Below are 21453 nucleotides of genomic sequence, written 5' to 3'. Positions count from 1 at the left end.
AATTATAGTGTGAATCACTTATATGATGCCAGTGAACAAATTGCGACTATTACCATAAAAAATCCCACCTCCACCTGGAATATTGCTACACGTCGTGGCAAGATCACCATCAAAGCAGCTCCATAAGGCACCACATCTAACCCAAAGTAGTACAATCTTGTGGACCAATTAGACAAAACACTTGTGCTTATATCCATTTTAGAGTTGTTGTGCTTATCCCCATCTCATAAAATAATCTTGGATCAAGATCTCCAAGAGGCGTCAGTCCCTGCCAGCCTCAACATAGATTAATTTCAAGCCATGGTTATAAGTCAGCGTGCATCGCCATGTCTCACTTTCTCAGAAGGTGACAATACATCCTTCCAGCAACCTCATAAAACTTCACTCCATATAAAAGGATTTATCAATCAACACAGGATCAAGTGAGTCTTGATTGATAATGGAGTAGGCCTAAATATCTGCACACTACAGTTGGTCACAGCACTGGGATATGCAGTTGAATCAGTAGATCCCCGCAAAAAGATAACAATCAAAGCCTATGATGATGCAGAGCGTTCATCCAAAGGAGTAGTGGTGTTACCAATTCGAGTGGGCTCAGTGGTGAAGCACATCATATGCCAAGTTTTGGACCTTCCTTTGCCATATAATCTATTGTTAGGAAGATCTTGGATACATGCCATGCAAGTCGTTCCATCCTCCTATCATCAGTGTATCAAGTTCCCACATAATGGTGTAGAAATTACAATCCTAGGTGATGCAAATCCATATGCATATTTTTACTGTTCCCAACAATAGAGAAGCTATCACATCCACATCCTATGTAAGTCCAGCCTCTCTTTCTAGTTCAAACACCATTATACCCAAGCAAGAGAAGCTCAAGATGAAAATAACAAAGAAAGGTCCTGGGGAATACAATCTCAGCCAACTCTTTTGTGTTGAACAAATGCTTACTTCTCCTAGAACTCATGGTAAACCTCAACAGTTACTTCAAACAACATTTGTCAAGATAGCATGCACTTTGACACCTTTCATCCATGGAAAGAGTCAAGAAGAGGAGACCAGAGATGAGGACTTAGTAGAATGGATCTATAAAGACCCTATCACCACCAACATCCCACAAGCTAAGCTTCCCACATATCAATATGGAAAAGGCCTTCTTATTATGTAAAGAATGGGATATGATTGTCAGAGTGTGTTGGGACCTTGCAAGCAAGGTAGACGTGAACCGCTGCAACCAGAATTAAAGCCCAAAGATAACATAGGCTTAGGATTTCAAAAGGAGATCCTTCCTAAGCTCAAATTTAAAGGGAAACCCAACAAACCTCCATATCAACCTACTACAAAGAGGCCTGTTACTACTTATTAAGTTTCCATTAGTTTTATATCCAAAGTCATTCTATATACTCTAGTCGGTTACCTCTACCAAAACATTTAGTTGGTATGCACAGAACAGTTGGTTAAAGAAGAAAGTATTCACAAAGCTCAGTATTCACCGAGTTGTCTACCAAGTAATATTCCATGTCTACCGAGCAACAACAATGATACACCGAGTTGATATACACCAAGTGAAACATTTTACCAGATTCTTTGAACCTAGACACACATGTGGAAACGTGTTACAAGATCGAGGAACATAGAACTATTATCACATTGGAAATTGCACTTAAGGATTGTCTATGATTTTGAGGTCATCTAACCAATGAAATATTTTGTATGGTTGTTCATTTGATAAATCATGTTTGTAAGATCGAAGCAATGAATCAGATCACCGACATAAGAGATCTATTTATACAGCATGGATTAAGGATAACAATGTGACATAGAAAGAGATATAGAGGTGTATGAAGCAAGACATGTGTGATACATAAGAAAGCACTGAGTGTTATGACTGTTACAAAGACACATAGGTGACCGAGAAGGATTTCAGAGAATAGTCAAAGAACAGAGTAAACAGAAGGGTTTACTGAGTTATTCTATGGGTTACTGAGGTATGCTATAAGCAAGGTAATCTCATTATGAACACATAGAATCTACTATAACATTTCAGATGTAAAGTTGCAGATATTTGTAATGATTTATTGTAATATTTTGAAGTTGTAAGTGAAACCTTTAACAGGGTAAAAGACTCTAACAAAGTCTATAAATTGTAAAGCCTTTAACCAGGTGTAGCATTTAGAATAAGTGTTGTAAAATCCTTTAGCAAGGTAGATCTAACGATCTTGATACTCCTAATAGGGTAAGCTATCAGAAATAGCTGAACATGTAGCTCTAACTAAGCACTCTTTATTATTGCAGTAGTGAAGTTGTGGGTGCCATCCCCATCATAGTTTTTCTCTCTAACCAAGAGTTTCTGCGTAAGCAAAATATATGAGTTATTGAGTGAATCATGTATGATTGTTATTTATTTGTTTTAGCTTTATGTTATGTTGCAACAATTTTTGGTTTATGCATAACAGTAAAGATATTATTGTTAAAAGGTTTTGAAGTACTGATTGACCCCTCCCCTCTCAGTACATTAGCTTTCCATATTGGGCTTAACAAGGCCACCTTTGATTATAAAAGCACCACCAAGCACTGCACCAACTACCCCAATAAGGCTAAAAATCCTAGCAATACCCTCCACAACACCAATTATCCCACCATTCAAACCAACAACCCAATTAGCAACAGCAACTACATCAATGGCACCATCAGCAGTATCTGAAACCCCAACAGTATCGACAACACTGACAATTCTAGTAGGAATAGCAGATTCAACATTGCCGATACTCCTAGTATCAGATTCACTAATCCCTATAATCCTTCCTGCAACACTGATCATTTCATCTACAAGGATACATCAACCGATCACACCTGCAGTGTTTAACTCAAAGGATATCCCAGTATGGTACAGTAATCGGCTACTGGAAAGTGACTTAGAGACTAACTCACATGAGTGGGAATTTGATTCCATCTAGCTTAATACTTTAGATGAGGAAGACACATCACTACCTCTGCCTCACAAAGACATCCCTATTTACGGAGAAGCACAGATAAAGACCTCTTGGGTTCCTGAACTGGAAACATCTTCCATAGACCCTACGTCACATCCTATGCCTGATTCAAATAGGGAGAGTACCATCAACGACCTTCACCACAACGTCTTAACCCTCACTAACACATCTTACAAACTTAACCTGATCGATGAGGTAATTCCTATTAAACATCCTTAACTCATCGAATAGAACCAATCTAATCCCCCATGCCTTGACCAATTCCACAACGATGAGGCAATCATTGAATGTTTGGAACTAAGGGATAACATACCAAGCAGGGATCACAAAGTTGGATTTTCCATTCAACTTAATAGCACAACATACTTTGGGGCGGATGCCATACCTTTCAGCTGCAAAAATATAATAATAAAACATGGATCTTCTAGTGAAGACCACACTGTGGCACTGTTTGATCCCAAAAAAGTAAAAAGAAAGAGCGCATCCAATGGTGAAAACCTCTCTGAGGCACTTGAGGATGAAAGGTTTGACATCCTCCCCTCCAGTGTATAGCATGAACGATCAACAATTCTTATCAAGGAAACAAAAGAATTCAATGTGGGGACTCCTGAAACTGCTCACCACATACATTTGGCATCTCTTTTAACTCCAGAGGAACAACCTAAGTTTATAAGGTTCTTCCAGAAGAGTCAGATCAACTTTGCATGGTCATATGCAAACATGCCTGGTCTTGATCCTGATTTAGTCATACATCACCTCACCCTAGCAAAAGGAGCTAAGCCTATCAAATAGAAGCTTCGCAAGATGCACTCTCAAATTGCAGTACTAGTCAAAGAAGAACTTAAGAAACTCTTGGATGTTGGTTTTATTAGACCAATTGATTATGCAGATTGGATATCCAACATTGTACCTATTGGCAAACCAAATTGGGACATCCGTATCTGTACTGACTTCAGAGATCTAAACAAAACATGTCCTAAGGATGATTTTCCCTTACCAAACATTGACATGATTGTAGACCTAACAGCAGGACATGCCATGCTTTCTCTCATGGATGGATTTTTAGGGTACAACCAGATAAAGATCACACCCGAAGATCAGCATAAGAAAGCCTTCACATGTCCATGTGAAACATACTGCTAGAATGTAATGCCTTTTGGTCTCAAGAATGAAGGAGTGACCTATCAAAGACCAATGACCACCATATTTCATTTATGATGAACACCATCATGGAAGATTATGTCGATGACTTATTGGCAAAATCCTTAACATGAGAAGGTCATCTGGAAATCTTAGATAAAATCTTTGATCGACTAGAACAGTATCATGTTCGACTCAACCCAAAGAAATGTGTCTCCGGAGTAACCTCAGGGAAGCTTCTAGGCTACATTATCTCAAGCAAAGGTATTGAGGTCAATCTGGAAAAAGTCAAGGCAATCATGGACATGCAACCTCCCAAGAACATCACTCTGCTAAGGACACTACAAGGGCAACTACAATCCATTTGAAGATTCATTGCATAACTGGTAGATAAGTGTCACCCCTTTACACACCTGTTACACAAAAACATTCACTTTCAATGGGATGACAGATGCCAACAAGCATTCCAGATGCTTAAGGATTATCTCATGCATACACCATTGTTGATCCCACCAGATCCAAGTAGACCGCTCTTACTCTATATATCAACAAAAAATACAACATTGGGCGTACTACTAGCACAACATAATGATAACTCAATGATGAACAAATAGTACCAAACCAGTACTGAGAGGGGGGGTTGAATCAGTACAAACAAAATACAGTCCAAAACTAGTTTGACAACAAATACTCTAAATGACTGGCAAATAGTGACACTGGTTGAAACAAAGTGCAACTGGTAAGACCTAGAACAACTAAAACAATCATAAACTAGTTACTCACTTAGCTTTCCTCTTAGCTCAATACAATAGTATCATTACACCCTCATGCATGAACAGGTAAACTATCATCAGATCTTCACAATAGTTAGTTCAATATGTTTTATAGATAGGCATAAAACACAAAACCATCATATGCTTAACAGGTAATAATAAAGCATCACAAGATAAAAGCATCACACATGACACACATATTTTTCACATGGAAACCCAACTGGGAAAAACCATGATGGGGATGAATACCCACAAGTTGCTTTTTGAACTCTTTAGAAGTCCGCTCTGTTAGGAGCCTTGTCTAGTTAAAGACATTACAATAGGGAATCGATCCTGTTAGGGATCACCCGGTTAAGTGATGGCTATAATACCCCGTTAAGGGTTAAACCTGGTTAGGGTTACCTTGTTAGAGGATTTCAAGAACTCAATAGCTAAAGGATCTCCAGAGCTCTAGAGCTTCCCAGAACTCAATAACTTCGAGTTAACCTATTAAAGGATTTGTATCAAGCCGATTAAGGCTACCCTGTTAAGGGATTTCACAACTGTTGAAGTGGTTAAAGATCAACAAGAATTACAATGATCTAGTGACAGCACTCAATGCTAATGTAGATCCATTTTGGCTCCTCTTCACCTTCTGCACATTCACTTTGCAGGTATCTCTTCTCTCCTTTGGTCTGGCAAGAATCACATATCACTTCCCTTGGATACTCACATACAACTTTTGCCAACAACTTTAGAAAGAAACACAACATCGACCTTATAGGAAATAGACAGGTCGGTAGCAAAAACCCTAAACCCTAAACCTATTAGGTTAAGCAATTCAAAAAGTTCAATCCTAACCATTGAATCATACTACATTAAATGCAACAATCTTGAATCGATCTCAAGACATTCTCCACCGTCCATTATCCACCGATTTCATGGCGGCTGATAACTCATCGTGCGTTATCACTGTTTAACAAACTTCGCACATTCCCAAGGTAGATAGGGATAGTCTTCTTCATGCAAGATCCTTCATGCGCATAGAGCTTACGTGGCAACATGATCTATTCTCCATTATACTGCTAACTCATCACACAAAGATCACCGATTGAGTCACACAAGCTTGAGGTACTCCAACCAGAAATCCTGAAGTGGAAACTACCTACCAATCGGTAGACATACAATGCTTCCATATGTCGGTTCCCATAATTACATGCCGGTTCACCTTGAACAAATATACCGCTTCACTTTGGCATATATACCGGTTCACACATATGCTAGTTCTCTCTTCTCACATATCACATATTCTGGTTCATTTCATATCACATATTGACATCAATGACAACATACAATATCATTATGTCCTCATACCGGTTCACATAATGCCAACACATAATACAGAAGGGAAAGAGTGTGTTGTCTATTACATCTCTCGAACACTGGTTGGCTATGAACTCAATTACACACCTATTGAGCGAGCTTGCCTAGCAGTAATCCTGGTGGCCACTAAGTTGAGGCACTACCTGTTAACACATAAAGTACAACTCATTGCCAAGATCGATCCACTAAAGTACTTACTCAGCAAAGCAGCATTGACAGGTCGTCTGGCCAAAAGGGTAATGATTTTGAGTGAGTTTGACATTGAATATGTGGATAGTAAGGCTATCAAAGGACAAGTCATTGCAGATCAGTTGGATGATGCAACTCTCAAAGGCTATCGTTCTCTTGTTTCCAATTTTCCAGATGAAGAAATATTCATGATCACAGTAGCACAAGCATGGAAGCTTTATTTCGATGGTTCATATACTAGGCATGGCTCGAGGGTAGGCATCATGTTCATCACACCTCAGGGTGACAGTATCCCGAAGTACTATAGGCTCACATTTTCATGCACCAACAACATAGCTAAGTATGAGGCCTTGATCATAGGACTCTGACTGGTTGTACAATGAAAGTTAAATGAGCTACAAGTATATGGTGACTCCCAACTAGTCATTCGACAAGCAACAAATGAATATCAAACCAAGGATGATAAACTCATGTCATACAAACAATGGTGGAGAAATTAAAGGCATCATTCACTACTATCACCTTTGAGCAAATACCTAGAGATCAGAATCGAGCTACTGACGCTATGGCTACTATTGCATCTCTCCTAGATCTTCCATAGAATTCAACACGCTATGAGTTCTTGGTAGAACAACTTTGCATTCCCGCTTATGATATCCCTAAAACTGAGATGATATGTCACCTTGTCAGTTCCGAATCCCCATGGTACGGTGAGTTCTACACCTATCTTCATGATCACACACTTCCTCCTAACCAATCAAATAACCAACGTAAAACCTTCATTCACCAAACCACTCGATATACCATTATTGGTGAAACCCTATACCGATGCAGTCTTGATGGTACTCTCCTTCGATGTTTGGAACAGGATGAGATAACAAAGGCCTTGGAAGAGGTATATGAAGTAATTTGTGGAGCACATGCAAGTGGTCCGTCACTAGCCAAGAAACTTATGCGCACTGGATACTATTGGCCATCCATGGAAAAGGAGTCCTACTACTTTGTTAGAAAGTGCAAGAAATGCCAAGTTCATGGAGACCTGATACATGCACCAGCACAGGAATTGCAACCAATCACAACACCATGGCCCTTTTGTCAATGGGGACTCGACCTTGTGGGTAAAATCCATCCATCTTCATCCAATGGCCACAAATTCATCATTACCACTACTGAATACTTCACAAAGTGGATCGAAGCTATTCCACTCACCCAAGTCACCGACAAGCAGATTGGCTTATTCATCCTTAATTACATCATCTGCTAGTATGGTGTGCCCATGTCCATCATCATAGATAATGGTCTTCCTTTCAAAAATCAGGATGTCCGTGAACTTTGTGAGATGTTTCACATCCAACACTGCTTTTCCACTCCCTATTACCCATAAGGAAATGGTCAGGCTAAATCATCCAACAAGAACATATTGAGAATTCTCAAGAAGACAGTCAACGATGTCGGTCATGATTGGCATGTTCAATTAAATCCAGCACTATGGATGTATCAAACTAGTAATCGAACCCCTACAGGCGCAACTCCCTACTCACTGGTCTATGGAGCAGAAGCCACCCTTCCTTTTGAGGTTGAGATACCATCTCTACAGGTTTCCTTGCATAATATGATAGATGATGAAGCATACAGAGTCTCACGTCTCCAAGATTTAGAGCTCCTTGATGAGAAATGACAAGCTGCATATAATCACCTCAAAGCCTATCAGCAGCGAATGAGCAGAAGCTATAATCATCGAGTTAGACCGCATACATTTGAGGTAGGTGATCTTGTTCTTCGAGAGAATCCTCGTAACCAACCCAACCGAGAACATCAGGGAAAGTTTGAATCTAACTAGCTAGGTCCATATTTTATCAGTGCTATATTTGGGTCCGGGGAATATCAGTTGGCTACCTCAGAAGGAGAACCACTAGTAGATCCGATCAACAACATGCACCTCAAAAGGTTTTATACCTAAACTGTATAGAGCATCAGACTCTAATGCATACCGAAAAAACACCAAAAACAATCAAATAAATGTCTTGAAGAAAACGCAAAAAAAAAAAAAAAAGTCAAGAAAAATCATGCATCCAAATGGTGAACAACCACTCTGGTGGCACCTTGGGTAAGTACGAGGGTGAAAACTTGGCAAACAGGCGCTACTTGTAAAGGCTATGGCTCCATTGTCTTTTAGACTTGTTGCGATCACATTCATTGCATCCACTCAACCATCATTCAAACCATGGCTTGTTACTCATCTGCAATCAAGGATAGTACTTCATGTGTCTTGCATCCTGCTTTTTCATAGTCATGTCTAAACTAGGGGCAATGCTCTTAACCTATTGATGTAAGTGGATTCTACATTACTTGTGATTCATTGGGTTCTTCATTCAAAACTATCTCACAAAATCCAAAAACATTCAAAAAAATCCTCAAAATACCAAAAACATTGGAAAACTATCTCACAAAAATCCAAAAACATTCAAAACAATCCTCAAAATACCAAAAACATTGGAAAACTATCTCACAAAAATTCAAAAACTCGATAAAACATCAAAAATCAATCAACAACACAACAACGCGTTGTACATACGCACCCAAGCCGACACCAAGCAAACATTGTGAAATACTCAAACAATGATCACTTATCACATCGACCAAACAATCAACATTGACATGCTAATTGTCTTAACAAGGATGCATCCTTCCTTACCCAAACTTCCTTACCCAAAACAAAGACAAGATAACATTTTTTTTGACAAGAAATTTTTGTTTAACCTATCAAGTACTTGGTTAGTTTGATACATTATTTATTTATTTATATCAGGTTCCTACGCTACTCCGGGATATCCATAAGTGATTAGGATAGCCAAGATGGTTCCTAAGCTTTGTTTGTGTATCTTCTGCAATTTATTCCAATGAAGTTCTGGGGCATGTACTAATGGTGTCTACGTGGGAAGTTCACTAAGCTATGTGATCTCATGCAAAATATAGTCATAGATCACTATGGGTTGCTGACTACAGCGTATACCTCAACCATATGAGCATGAACCATTATGGAGGGTCCATGTTCTTTATTCTTTATTTTATGTTGTTTGTTTGTAGGTACAATGCTCCATCCTTGGTTCGTACTACCTAATCCAAATTCGATATTACCATGCTCAATGATGAAAATCAAGCACTATGGATCGTCATTCAATCTCATTTGTTTATATTGCATTGCATTGCATATCACCCATCCATTTAATCATTCATTATTCATATGCATGGTTTTGTATGCAAGTGTGAACAAAGTTAATATGAGAAGTTATGGGACAAATGAATTGGTCTTGGATACAATCATGACAGAGTTCTCTGATACATCATCAATGCATCATGCAAAGTCTAAACAACCTTGCATTCATCATCATTTTATTACATTTAACTACATTTGCATAAACCTAGTTCATTATCATGTACTTGCATATAGGTTTATTCAAGTCCTAAATATTCATTAGAGTGCATTTAATATCATTTAGTTGCATTTTAAATACAAACAGTTCATTATCATTTACTTGCATTAGTATCATTATATCATTTCATCATTTCACAAATTGCGACATTTAGATTCATTTGTATGATAAATTTCTCATCATTGCAATTTCATACCAGTATTAACCATTACTGTGCATTCATTTAAATATCATTCACAAATCATCATTTATCATCATTTACACTTGTTTACCGTACATTTGTTTAGATTTCCATAATTGCATGCATTTATTTATCTATCCATTAGCTAAATGCATTCATTTATCCATCTAGTATATTCTTATACTCATTCATTTCATTTAGGATTCATTATATTGTATTCATTATCCTTTTTAATTGCATTAAGGTGCAATTATTTATTACCCATGAGTTGCATTATCATTTCACTTAGTCATATTTTACTAACATTTCGAATCATAATAAAACCATTTGTTTTAACATTGGTTTATACATTTTCCATATGCATTCAGTTAGAAATCATCATATAAACATTTGTACTTTACATTTGTTTATCCATATTGCATTCATTTACAAACCATCTAACGGTATTTACATAAATCATCAAATCATCACATTACATCAAACATCATTGCATATCATTATCTCCTCATCATATCCCCATAAAGCACAAGAACTTGTCTATATCATCATTAGCATCATTTCATTATGCATACATCATTATCATGGCATTACATCCATAAAGGATTACATCAACAGATCATGCATATATAAACCTACAATCCACATGTTAGCATCACATCATAAAACACGCATATAGACATCATGTAGGAATAAATCATTATAAAAACATGCATATAGGAATCACCTTAGAAACACATCTAGCAAGTACAACTATCCATCTAAGCATAAAATCATAAGATCATCATCCTGCATAAATCCATACATAATCAACATGCATATCATCACAAAATATGGGATCTCCTCATATATCATATCATATTGCCAAAAAAATACATGTATTAGAGTACAATGAAGTCCAACGTATCGGCTACCAAGAACCATCCAAGACACAGTCCAAAATGTCAAATGTAATAACATACAAAATGCTCTCTCAGATGCCACTCTGACTAGATGCTACCCCACTATCACCACCCGCTCCCCCACTACTCCCTGCACCACCTGATCTATCTCTTCGTGGAGGACCCATCACACCACCACTTCTTTGTATCCTCTAAGACCACTCTACTCTCTCCCAACGCATCTGTGAATAACTCAGTGCTCATCGACTAGATGACACCTCCTGCTCATATAGACCACGCCAGTAATCTATCTCAGCCTATGCTCGCCAAATCTCCCTCATCACCTCTCTAGTAGGACCTTGTGCTCCTACACCAACCCGTACTCTCTCCTGCAGCTCCACCAATCTCTCCACTGCATCATCCCTCTCCCGCAGCACTACCGTCAACTCTGAATCCCTTGCAAATAGCTAAACATCTCTAGCTACAACCTCCACCTCCATATCCTCCACCCGTGCCTTGGCTATTGTAAGTCGAGTCTGCAAATGTAATATCATATGCTCCTGTAGGTCTCCCTCCCCCATATCCATAGGTGCCTCACCTGTAGCTCCCTCTCTAGTGGCTCCCTCCCTTGTATCCATAGGTACCTCCACCTCCCCCATATCTCTACCACCTAATCTGACTCCTCCCTGCATCAAAGGTCCCCGTGATATCTACAATGGCAAAATGCCTCTCCCTCTCCGCCACAACTATCCACTACCCCCACCTTCTCCTCCAAATCCACTACCCCCACCTCCTCCACCACCCCCTCCTCCATCCCCCACTCCTCCTCCATCCCCTCCTCCACCATCCTATCCTCCTCCTTCACCTCTCCCCCATCCACCTAATACAGGTCCTTGACCTCCTCTCCTCCTCCATCTCGGTCCCCTATCCTCCTCAAAATCTAGAATCAGCTTCATCAAATCTGATATCCGAGGAATTGAATGTGCTACAATATACTGTGTGTACTCCTTTGACACCCCTGCATCTATAATCTTCAGTCACATATACCATGGTCTTGCCTGTAGAGTCCGAAACTCTGCTAACACCTGATCATAAGGTAATACTGGCCCCCATAGGTACCTCTCTCAGACCACCCTAACATACTCTCTAGATCCCCTTGGCAATCCTTGCCTCCATCCAAACTATCTCAGAACTCTGCCCGGAAGCTGTCCTCAACATTGTAGGTTGTCCTACCAATGAGATATCCTGTCATAAACACATACGATAACGCCTCTGCATCATCCTCCTAGGGCTCACACTCAATGTATGGCCTCCAGATCACTATATCCAAATCATCCTGTGCCCACCGCCACCACTCTAACTTCCCCAGGTAGGGATGACTCATCATACCGCTATACATGTATACATAGGGCTGGTCCACTATCCTAAATCTCAGTCTAGCTAGTTGGGTGATAGGTAAGTGCTCCCACACCCAAATATGAAGAAGAGTGATCCCCACTCCCACTGAGCTCATCCCTTGGTATGCTACCTCATGTAGCTCTTGATATAAGTGCGATAGCATGCATGGTCCCCATGAAAACCGGGTCCCCTTTGTCATCATCTGCTCAATCACCTGACCCCAACCAACGACAAGTCCATGCGATCATCAATCTAGACATAACAGTCCCCCAACAATCCTTGATAACACAGCTAGTAATGGCTCGTACAATGCCGCTATATCCTCCCAAGCCACCGACCCTTCATCAATAAAGATATCCTCCTCAAAAAACTACTGTATCGCCACTATCCCCCAAGATTGGTCATATGTCACCAACTCTCCTCGAATGGGAATGTGCAACATGAGCCTTACATCCTACACTGTAACTGTCATCTCCCCTTGTGTTAAGTGAAACGTACACGTCTCACTATGCCATCGCTCTACCAATGCTATAATCAAATCAAGATTCATCCGAATCTCGGGCATATACATCACATCATACAGGCCTATTGCTACAATGCAATCCACCTCAGCCTCTGTCAACCACTCACGCAACACCTGTGTGGCGGGAGGCCTCTCGCGCATCTGTAAGATGCGAAGATCCTCCTACACACATGCATCAACCATCATCATCAGTTGTTTTGTTTCAAACTTTCTTAAAGTTTAAACCTAGACTATCAACAGATACTCTGATCCAGTATCTTCAGGTCTTAACAAGTAAGCAATCATGGCACACCTAGACTACAACAAACATTTATCCTAATGGCCTAGGTCTCATCAAAACTGCTATGGTTTAAAACAACTCTCATCTCACATCTCCATCCATCCATCATTGGAATCAGGAGATTCTTGTTCAAACACACTAGGGCATCTATTTTTTCTAACAAAAGCACTATTCTGAACACAACAGCACTAATATGCTTACAACATCACTAATATGCTTACAAAATCGCTACCTCAACTATGCAATAGCGCTAAAACCAACAATAGCACTACATTGCCTATACAATAGTGCTACCTCATCACAACAATGTTCAATCAACCACTCAATCGCGCTAAACAAACAAAAGCGCTAAATCAACTATGCAATAGCGCTACCCTTGACAAAAGCACTAAAACCACTACGCAATAGCGCTATAGTGGCACAATAATGCTAATTTAGTTGACAATAGCACCAAAGCATAGTTTTAGCGCTATTGTGTTGACTCAACTTGGACAAGCTAAAAAACCTATCAAAAATGCATGAAATTCAAAAATTCAAATTCACATATCATTGGTCCGTAGTCGTCTAGCTGTTGGAATCGACGCACTCACTCTAGCTGATGCTTTGCTATGGGAACCGACATCCTAATTGTTGCTTTCTCTTTCAATAGGTCACTATCAGAGCTCAAATTTCACTATGGACGCGAATGCAAATGAGCTTGTTTTCACCCCTTTCCCCCCATATATACCCTTCGTTGTAACCCTAATTTTCCCTCGTTCACCACTGTGGTCCCCGTGAACTTCTAGAGCCTCCCATTTCTCCATTTTATCTCTGATTTCTTCTATTTTTCACCAGTATTGCTAAATTCTTCTCTTCTATCATCCTGCCAATTTTCATTCTTTTTTGAGAGATCGCCTAATTTTTTGAAAATTTTTGGCCCATTTCTCGGGGGGGCATACCACCCATTAAATTAATATTTTATGGGGCATATTTTTTCACACCTATTTTTCTTTCTTTGAAACGACGCAATAAACTGCACCATGTCAAAGAGGGGAAAATGTAGTCACATAAATCTGTCCAGTTTATTTAAATAAATATTTGATATTTATTTGATTAAAAGCCCACTAGCCAATAGTTAATTAAATTAACATTTAATTAATTCATCTCCAAATTTCTCGACAGCCGGTGCACCAATGCAGGGTTATCTCCGGTACCGGTGACTCCATCCAAAACATTGAAACGTGCATTACATATTCGTATATAAGATACCAGCATCCGAACTTTAGGGTGGGAGGGCAACGGCCCATATTCTCCTATTAATTAAATAAATTACTCAATTTATTTTAATTAATTCATTAAACTAAATTCAAAATCAATTAAATGAATAAATCCTATTTATTTCATTTAATCCCCTTTCCTCTTTGAAATAAATAAATTAAAAACATTTATTTAAATCATTAAATCCCCCCCATTTGCATTCTCCTAAAAATGCAACTTGCACCTATTTGTTAAAATAAATGAATTTTATTTTAATAAAAATCTTATTTTCCCTCACCCACCAAACCCACTTGCAAGCCTAATCCCCTTCTAGATTCTTGTAACCCCTTTCTAACTAGCCTAATCCATCCCCTAATTATTGTCGCATTGCTAAGCAACTTGGAGTCACTTTTGAAAGCCTTCAAAGTCTTTGAAAAACATTAAATGTTTTATGTGTTCAACAAGCCAACCCTCTAAAGTCTTCCAAACCACTAATGGCTCTTACATGACCATTAATGGCTCTTACATAACCATTTATGGTTAATTCCACTTGCACCAATGTGTCTCCTCAAACATTTATTGCTTTGACCATGGTTATCCCTTTTACCTTTGCACAAAAGTTTAAAAACCCTCTTTCCTCTATTATTGACCCCATTCCCACTCCCCATTGAATCAAACATTTTGTTTTTATGAAAGATATAATAAAAATATATTACATCCTCAAAAGAACATTTATCATAAATATCATAACCCATAGAAAATGTCTATGAGAATTTTATAAATGCAATTGGACATTTCTATACTCAAAGATATACTTTTATGTATGTTTAAGAAAGTCAATGATGTATATTGAAAGTATTTAAATAATTTATGTAATAAAAAACTCTTTTAATGAACAATGACATGTGAGATTAGATAAATAAAATTATTTTTAAACATCATTCATTTTAATAATCCAAAATCAATTTTGACCATTACACATAATAAATATATTATATATGCAATTGGACATATTTATACTCAAAGATATACTTTTATGTATGTTTAAGAAAGTCAATAATGTAGATTGGAAGTTTTTAAATAATTTATGTAATAAAAACTATTTTAATGAACAACGACATGTGAGATTAGATATATAAAATTATTTTTAAACATCAATTCATTTTAATAATCCAAAATCAATTTTGACCATTACACAGAATAAATATATTAATAAAATATAAAATTATTAATTCATGACATAATATTTAAATAGAGTATGTATATAGCCTATCTGAAAAAGATTCTCTTCAAGGACTGAGCCCATTAGGAAAAATTCAACACCCTTCCGTAAAATCAAATACCTAGATGTTTTCTAAGGCAGGCGCACCCGTCTTATCGGTGGAATCCTATACAACACATAAACTAAACCTTTTTGTGTCTTCTTGTGGTGGAAATTTATAGTCAAAACAAAGCAAAGCGATAAAGGGAAAATACAAATCCTTGTAATCCGTGATTTCTATGTCTTTCGAGGCAGCGGCCTTGATGGACCTACCATTTGTAGTTTCCTTATCCTCTCCTCTTGACTCTCCTCTTGACTTCGTGGAGAGTGGAAACCAGGTTAATGTTTCTCTGCAACTTCCTGCAACCTACGTGGCGTTCTTATGTGCCTTAAAAATATTAATTTAACACAGAGAACCGCTTTCCAGGATACAAATAGGGGGAATTGAGTAAATCTCTGTGCAGGCCAGCATGAAAGGGGTTAATCAGAGGGTCGTGAGGACGGTGACTGCATTTCTGGCTTCCTTAATAATAGTGGTGGGATTTGTGTCCATTGCTATTGATGAACAACTCCAGGCTTCCTTCACTCCGATTCTCATCAGCATGCAAAAGCTCTTCCCTTCAGAGATGGACGATTTGCATGCAAAAGATCCAGATATTGTAAGATATTCTCACCTTTTTAATTCATCATTAACTGCAATAGGCATAACTGACCTTAGTTTTTCGACAGGATTATGTCTGTAATTAATTGTGTGTTCCTTTCTAATCTATAATCAGAAAGAGTACAGTGAAGAATTGAATTATAGTGATATACAGAAGTTTCTGTAATTAATTTTATGTATATAAATTAATGTTTTAGATCATATTTTGTAATTCAGAAAGAATACAGTAAAGAATTGAATTACAGTGATCTATCTCTGCCTCTTTTATAGATTATATATGCAATTCAATTTCTCAATATCATGAATCACTGAAATAAATATTAATTCAAAAATAAATACGCATGATTTCACAAATAGTTTTTGAAATTGCAAAGATATTTTAAATAGATCTAAAGAGACACTAGTTCTGAATCTTCTATAAGGTAAATTATTGAAAATATAATTTTCCCCTGCTTTTAGAGAGGTGTACTAAAGATGTCTATGCTAATTTATAAGATTTCAATATAAAATTAACAGTTCACAAATAGGTGTGATTTAGAGCCCTGCACTGATTTACAGTTTCCTCTGTTTCTCGCAGCCTCCTTATAATTCATCAAATGTTACAGACGAGCTAAAAGTAAGCCTTTCAAAAGCGGCGAACCAGGAGAAAACCGTTATAATCACGACTCTGAATGCGGCGTGGGCGCAGAACAATAGCATGGTGGATTTATTCCTGAAAAGTTTCCACATCGGTAACGGAACCGAGGCGTTGTTGAGAAATTTGTTGATTGTTGCCGTAGATGAGAAGGCGCTCAATCGCTGCCGGGAAATTCATCCGCATTGTTATCTGATGAAAACAGAGGGAGTCGATTTCTCGGGAGAAAATCTTTACATGACTCGAGGTTATTTGAAAATGATGTGGAGAAGGCTTCGTTTCTTCGGACAAGTGTTGGAGCGAGGATATAACTTCGTTTTCTCGGTAAGTTAGGTTTTCATGTTCGTTAAGGGTTTGGAGAAAATTGTACAGTAAATTTATATCATATTTCCTGATTTTTTATCAGAATAATTCAGATTATATTATTATTATCCAGGATGCGGATATTATGTGGTTTCGAGATCCCTTTACTAAATTCTCATCCAAGGCAGACTTCCAAGTAGCATCAGATCGTTATAGAAGGAAAGCAACTAATCCCTACAATAAGCCCAACGCAGGATTCATGTATGTTCGCTCCAATGAAAAGACAGTTGATTTTTTCAACTTTTGGTATCGCTCTAGGAAAGATTATCCCCGTAAAAATGAGCAACAAGTGTTGAACCTACTGAAATGGTACGAGTTCAAACGCAGGCGACTTAAATTCGAATTCCTTGACACTAAATATTTTGGCGGGTACTGTGAAAGAACGAAAGATGTGAACTCGGTTTGTACCATGCATGCCAACTGTTGTGAACTCGGATTGAAGGCCAAGGTTATTGATTTGAGAAATACTCTTTCCGACTGGGAGAAATATAAGCAACAAGAAAAGCTAGGTAAAGGCAAGGATGTGCTCTGGACATCTCCAGACGCATGTCAGAATTCCGGTCGCCGATGAAGACTGTTTTAATACTATTCATATGATAATAATTAGCTTGAAATCTGCTGAAGACTGTTTTAATACTATTCATATTATAGTAATTAGCTTGAAATCTGCTGTGGGATTCTCGTGAAAGCGTTCGTAGTTATTTTTGTTAATTTCCATTTTCACATTTTAGAAAATCAAATTAACCACCACCTACCAAATTTAAATACTTGTTTGCATCCAATTTAGACTTTTCATCTTAAATCATTTAGAGCAACACCAACAAGAGACCTAATGTGTCATGTTTTTGTCAATGGTGTGATGTTTTGGGTTATTACAAAGTTTTAGTAGGTGGAGCATTTAGGACAATTGACAAATCAATATGGTATGGCAATCTTACTATTGCATTTTGTGTCTTTTTATTGACTTAGGCTTTCCAATTCATCTAAAGATGTTGACTTAATTTGACTTTTTAGAAATGTATATTTATGCAAGTTGTTAACAAGTTAGTAGAACTAGGAATATGTGATAACTCTTAACAAAAAAACTAACTAGCAACAACAAAAAAACTAGCTAACAGAGAACTAACAACAATTAACACAACAAGCACCCAATCATCATCCATCTATCAATTCTCATAGACCAGAAGCAATCACCTGAAAAGCTTGTTTTCCATTATATTGACCCCACTTCATTCAAAATTATTTTATGTATATTTTGATGGACGAAATCGTTTCTCCAATGGCTCTAGGTTTGAATCTTTAGGCCCTCGTTAGCAATGTAATCAGCAACCTGGTTTCCTTCTCAAAATATATACTAAACTTTGAGTTGTGAAAAATCCTTAAGAATTTTCAGACTTTCTCTCATTGGGGATCTGATCTCCCATGGGCCTATAATTTATTCTTTTAATATGTCAACTATTAGCTTTGAATCTACTTCCACCACAACCTTGGTAAAACCAAAATCTTTAGCAAGCTTTATACCGTCTGAGGGAGTAGTGGCTTCAACAAAGTTGTTAGATTTTATTCCTAAGAACTTAGCAGTGCATTCAATAAGTCTCCCTTTACGGTGTTTCAAAACAACACCTGCACTAGCTTGTCCAGGGCTACCCTTGGAGCACCTATCAAAATTACATTTTATCCAATCTTGATCAAGGAGGCTCCAAAGAGTTTTATTCTGTTTATCTTCTTCTACTAGTTAATATTTCTCATATCTTGAGTAAGACCTCAAATTTGTTTAATCCTTATTTCTTGCATAGTAGGCATGTCTTTAAAGGGATCAAAGGAAACAAAATTGAGATTAAATTCAATTATTTGATGCTTAATAATTTGGCGTTAGTTGTTATGGTTATAATTGTTTTATCTCTTTGAGTTTTTGTATTGCAGTATTCATGGCATATGTGGAGTTTGTATCTTTCAAATTTTGAGATATTATGCTTAAGTTTTGTGAATAGGGGTTTGCCTAAGTCAAACCCCAGTTGAGTAATCAACCTTGAATGAAATTTTGCTAATACTGAGATAAATAATGGAAAGATATATGGAAAGATATACCTCAGATCTGCAATGACTGATAATGATGCTTTGCTTCTTGAAGAAGACCTTTAAAAATTCTTGATGATGAATTCTTGAATGCCTGATTGCTTGATTGCTTGTTCTCTCCAATTTTACTATATCATCTTTGTATCTCAAAATGAGAGGGGAAAGCCTCTTTATATAATTGCCTATTAAGAAAATATGTTAATTTTCTGACATAAGCTGACACAGAGAAAGGTTTCCTACTCAAATTTGAGATGGGTGAATTGGTTTAAAATAGGGCCTAATTAGGGAGGACCATTATGTGGTGCCATGGTCCCAGTGAGGACCAAGGCAACACACCCTAGTCCTAACCTAATATGGGGATAGGATAACAGGGCAATGCAAGGTAAAATGTAATATTAATACTATATTTGTATTATGTGAGCATAAATGGGTCGTAGTCAAACACAGGGATGCGAATACTAAGGTGAGGGTCCTAAATGTGGTCTAAATTGTAAGGGAGTACAATTTAGGATGCTTTATTTAGCCTCCACTAGCGGGAGTATGAGCTTATGCAAATACTAATGGTAAAGTAGAAGAAAGAGAAATGAAGAAGAGGAGGAATGTGGAGCAAAATCACAAGGAGTATAAGACATCACTAATTCTGAGGAACCAAGCCCCCAATCTTAGGATCTTAATGCACTTAAACATATGTGTTAGTCCTCCATTTTTTGTTTTGATTTTCAATTCCAAAGTCATCCTTTAATTATTATTTTCCTTTTTGGATGTGTGTTTCCTTCCTTTGAGTTTAATTGATTGAACCTTGTCTTAGTTCAAAGTTCAGGTTCAATGTCCACTTTAAAGTTAGTTGTCTTTGCGGCTTTGTTTCATGGTAAAAGGCGAGCGCTATTGTTGAAAGTTTATGTCAAACTCGAACCTTTTGGTTCAAGGTTCAAGGTTAAAAGTTAGTAATGTGTTAGTCTTATCTTTGCTTGTTCATTGTCTTCTGTTGCCATGAAGACTGTTTTGTGTTATGTTCTATGTTTCTTCTCAGAGTTGGACTTGAACCTTTTGGTTCTTGGATCAAGGTTCAATGTTCAAAATTCATAATCTGAGGCCTCATTCAAAAGTGGTGCACATATCATGGAGGGAAAATTATGGTAAGAAAGGGAATATTTTGGAAAGTTCAGGATTTCAAATTCTAACTATGGCAAGTAATTATCGTAATTCGTGTGGCATGTAATGGAGTGACCCGAAATTAAATGCATGCCAAATATCCATCAAATCGGGTATCAATTCACACGAACTTACTAAATTAGTGCAGCTAGTGAGGATTTGAGTGAGATTTTATTCACTTTTGTTGCAAAAACTAGCAATCTCTCAAGTATTTTCTTAGTAGTTTTGAAAGCAAAGGAGGCTGGAGGTATTGTATTTGCACTCAATGTTAGTATTAACTGGTGACTAACAGGTGGGGGGGTGAATTAGTCAAAACAATTTATTCACAATTTCAAACATTCAAACTGACTAGTCTGCAACTATCCTTCCAAATTAACTTACACATTGCATTAATCATGGAAGAAGAGAACATCAAAGAAAAGAGATTTGCATGCACAAATAAGAATCATATAACACTAACAATTATATGTGGAAACCCTTGGTTAAAGGGGGAAAACCACGATGGGGATAACCTGGAATCTTTTTTACTGTAGTGATAAATAGTGCCCTGTTAAGAGCTTACAACTAGTTCTTTCTGAAAACATCACCCTATTAGAAGTGACTGGTATCCGGTTAAGAATACCTTGGAATCTATTAAAGTTCACCTTGCTAGAGGATTTTACAACTTCATATCAGAAGTGACTCGGTTAAGAGATTTTACATAAAGAACTGATTAAGGTTCACCCTGTTATGGGATTTACAATGCTGAAATTGTTAGAAGGCAACAAAGATGATTGATCTGTTTGATGACACTACCTTTGTCTCATAGATCCACTTTGTGTGCTCTATTCTTCTGATCAGTGTCAGATTCACCGATTCATACCTCTGTCTCCCACACTCTATCTCTACACCCTTTTCATTCACAAAGATCATTTTCACA

At 37.6% G+C, this 21453-nt stretch overlaps 1 protein-coding gene across 1 annotated transcript; it reads left to right on the top strand.

The window, feature by feature from the left end:
* The first annotated feature begins 15923 nt into the window (after positions 1-15923).
* Positions 15924-18042, top strand: LOC131073454 (uncharacterized protein At4g15970). Its single transcript, XM_058009888.2, has 3 exons — positions 15924-16307; positions 16887-17267; positions 17380-18042. Exons 1-3 carry the CDS (start codon positions 16119-16121, stop codon positions 17875-17877), a joined length of 1068 nt encoding a protein of 355 aa, XP_057865871.1. The 5' UTR covers positions 15924-16118; the 3' UTR covers positions 17878-18042.
* The last annotated feature ends 3411 nt before the right edge of the window (positions 18043-21453 follow it).

This window comes from Cryptomeria japonica, unplaced genomic scaffold, assembly GCF_030272615.1.
Source record: "Cryptomeria japonica unplaced genomic scaffold, Sugi_1.0 HiC_scaffold_1555, whole genome shotgun sequence".
Classification (NCBI taxonomy): domain Eukaryota; kingdom Viridiplantae; phylum Streptophyta; class Pinopsida; order Cupressales; family Cupressaceae; genus Cryptomeria; species Cryptomeria japonica.
This window is presented reverse-complemented; position numbering and strand designations above follow the sequence as displayed.

Excerpts from the sequence above, each read along its gene's own strand:
- LOC131073454 (XM_058009888.2), top strand. The coding sequence starts at position 16,119 with ATGAAAGGGGTTAATCAGAGGGTCGTGAGGACGGTGACTGCATTTCTG. Across the intron at positions 16,308-16,886 it reads ATGCAAAAGATCCAGATATT|CCTCCTTATAATTCATCAAA; the intron begins GTAAGATATTCT and ends TGTTTCTCGCAG. Across the intron at positions 17,268-17,379 it reads GATATAACTTCGTTTTCTCG|GATGCGGATATTATGTGGTT; the intron begins GTAAGTTAGGTT and ends ATTATTATCCAG.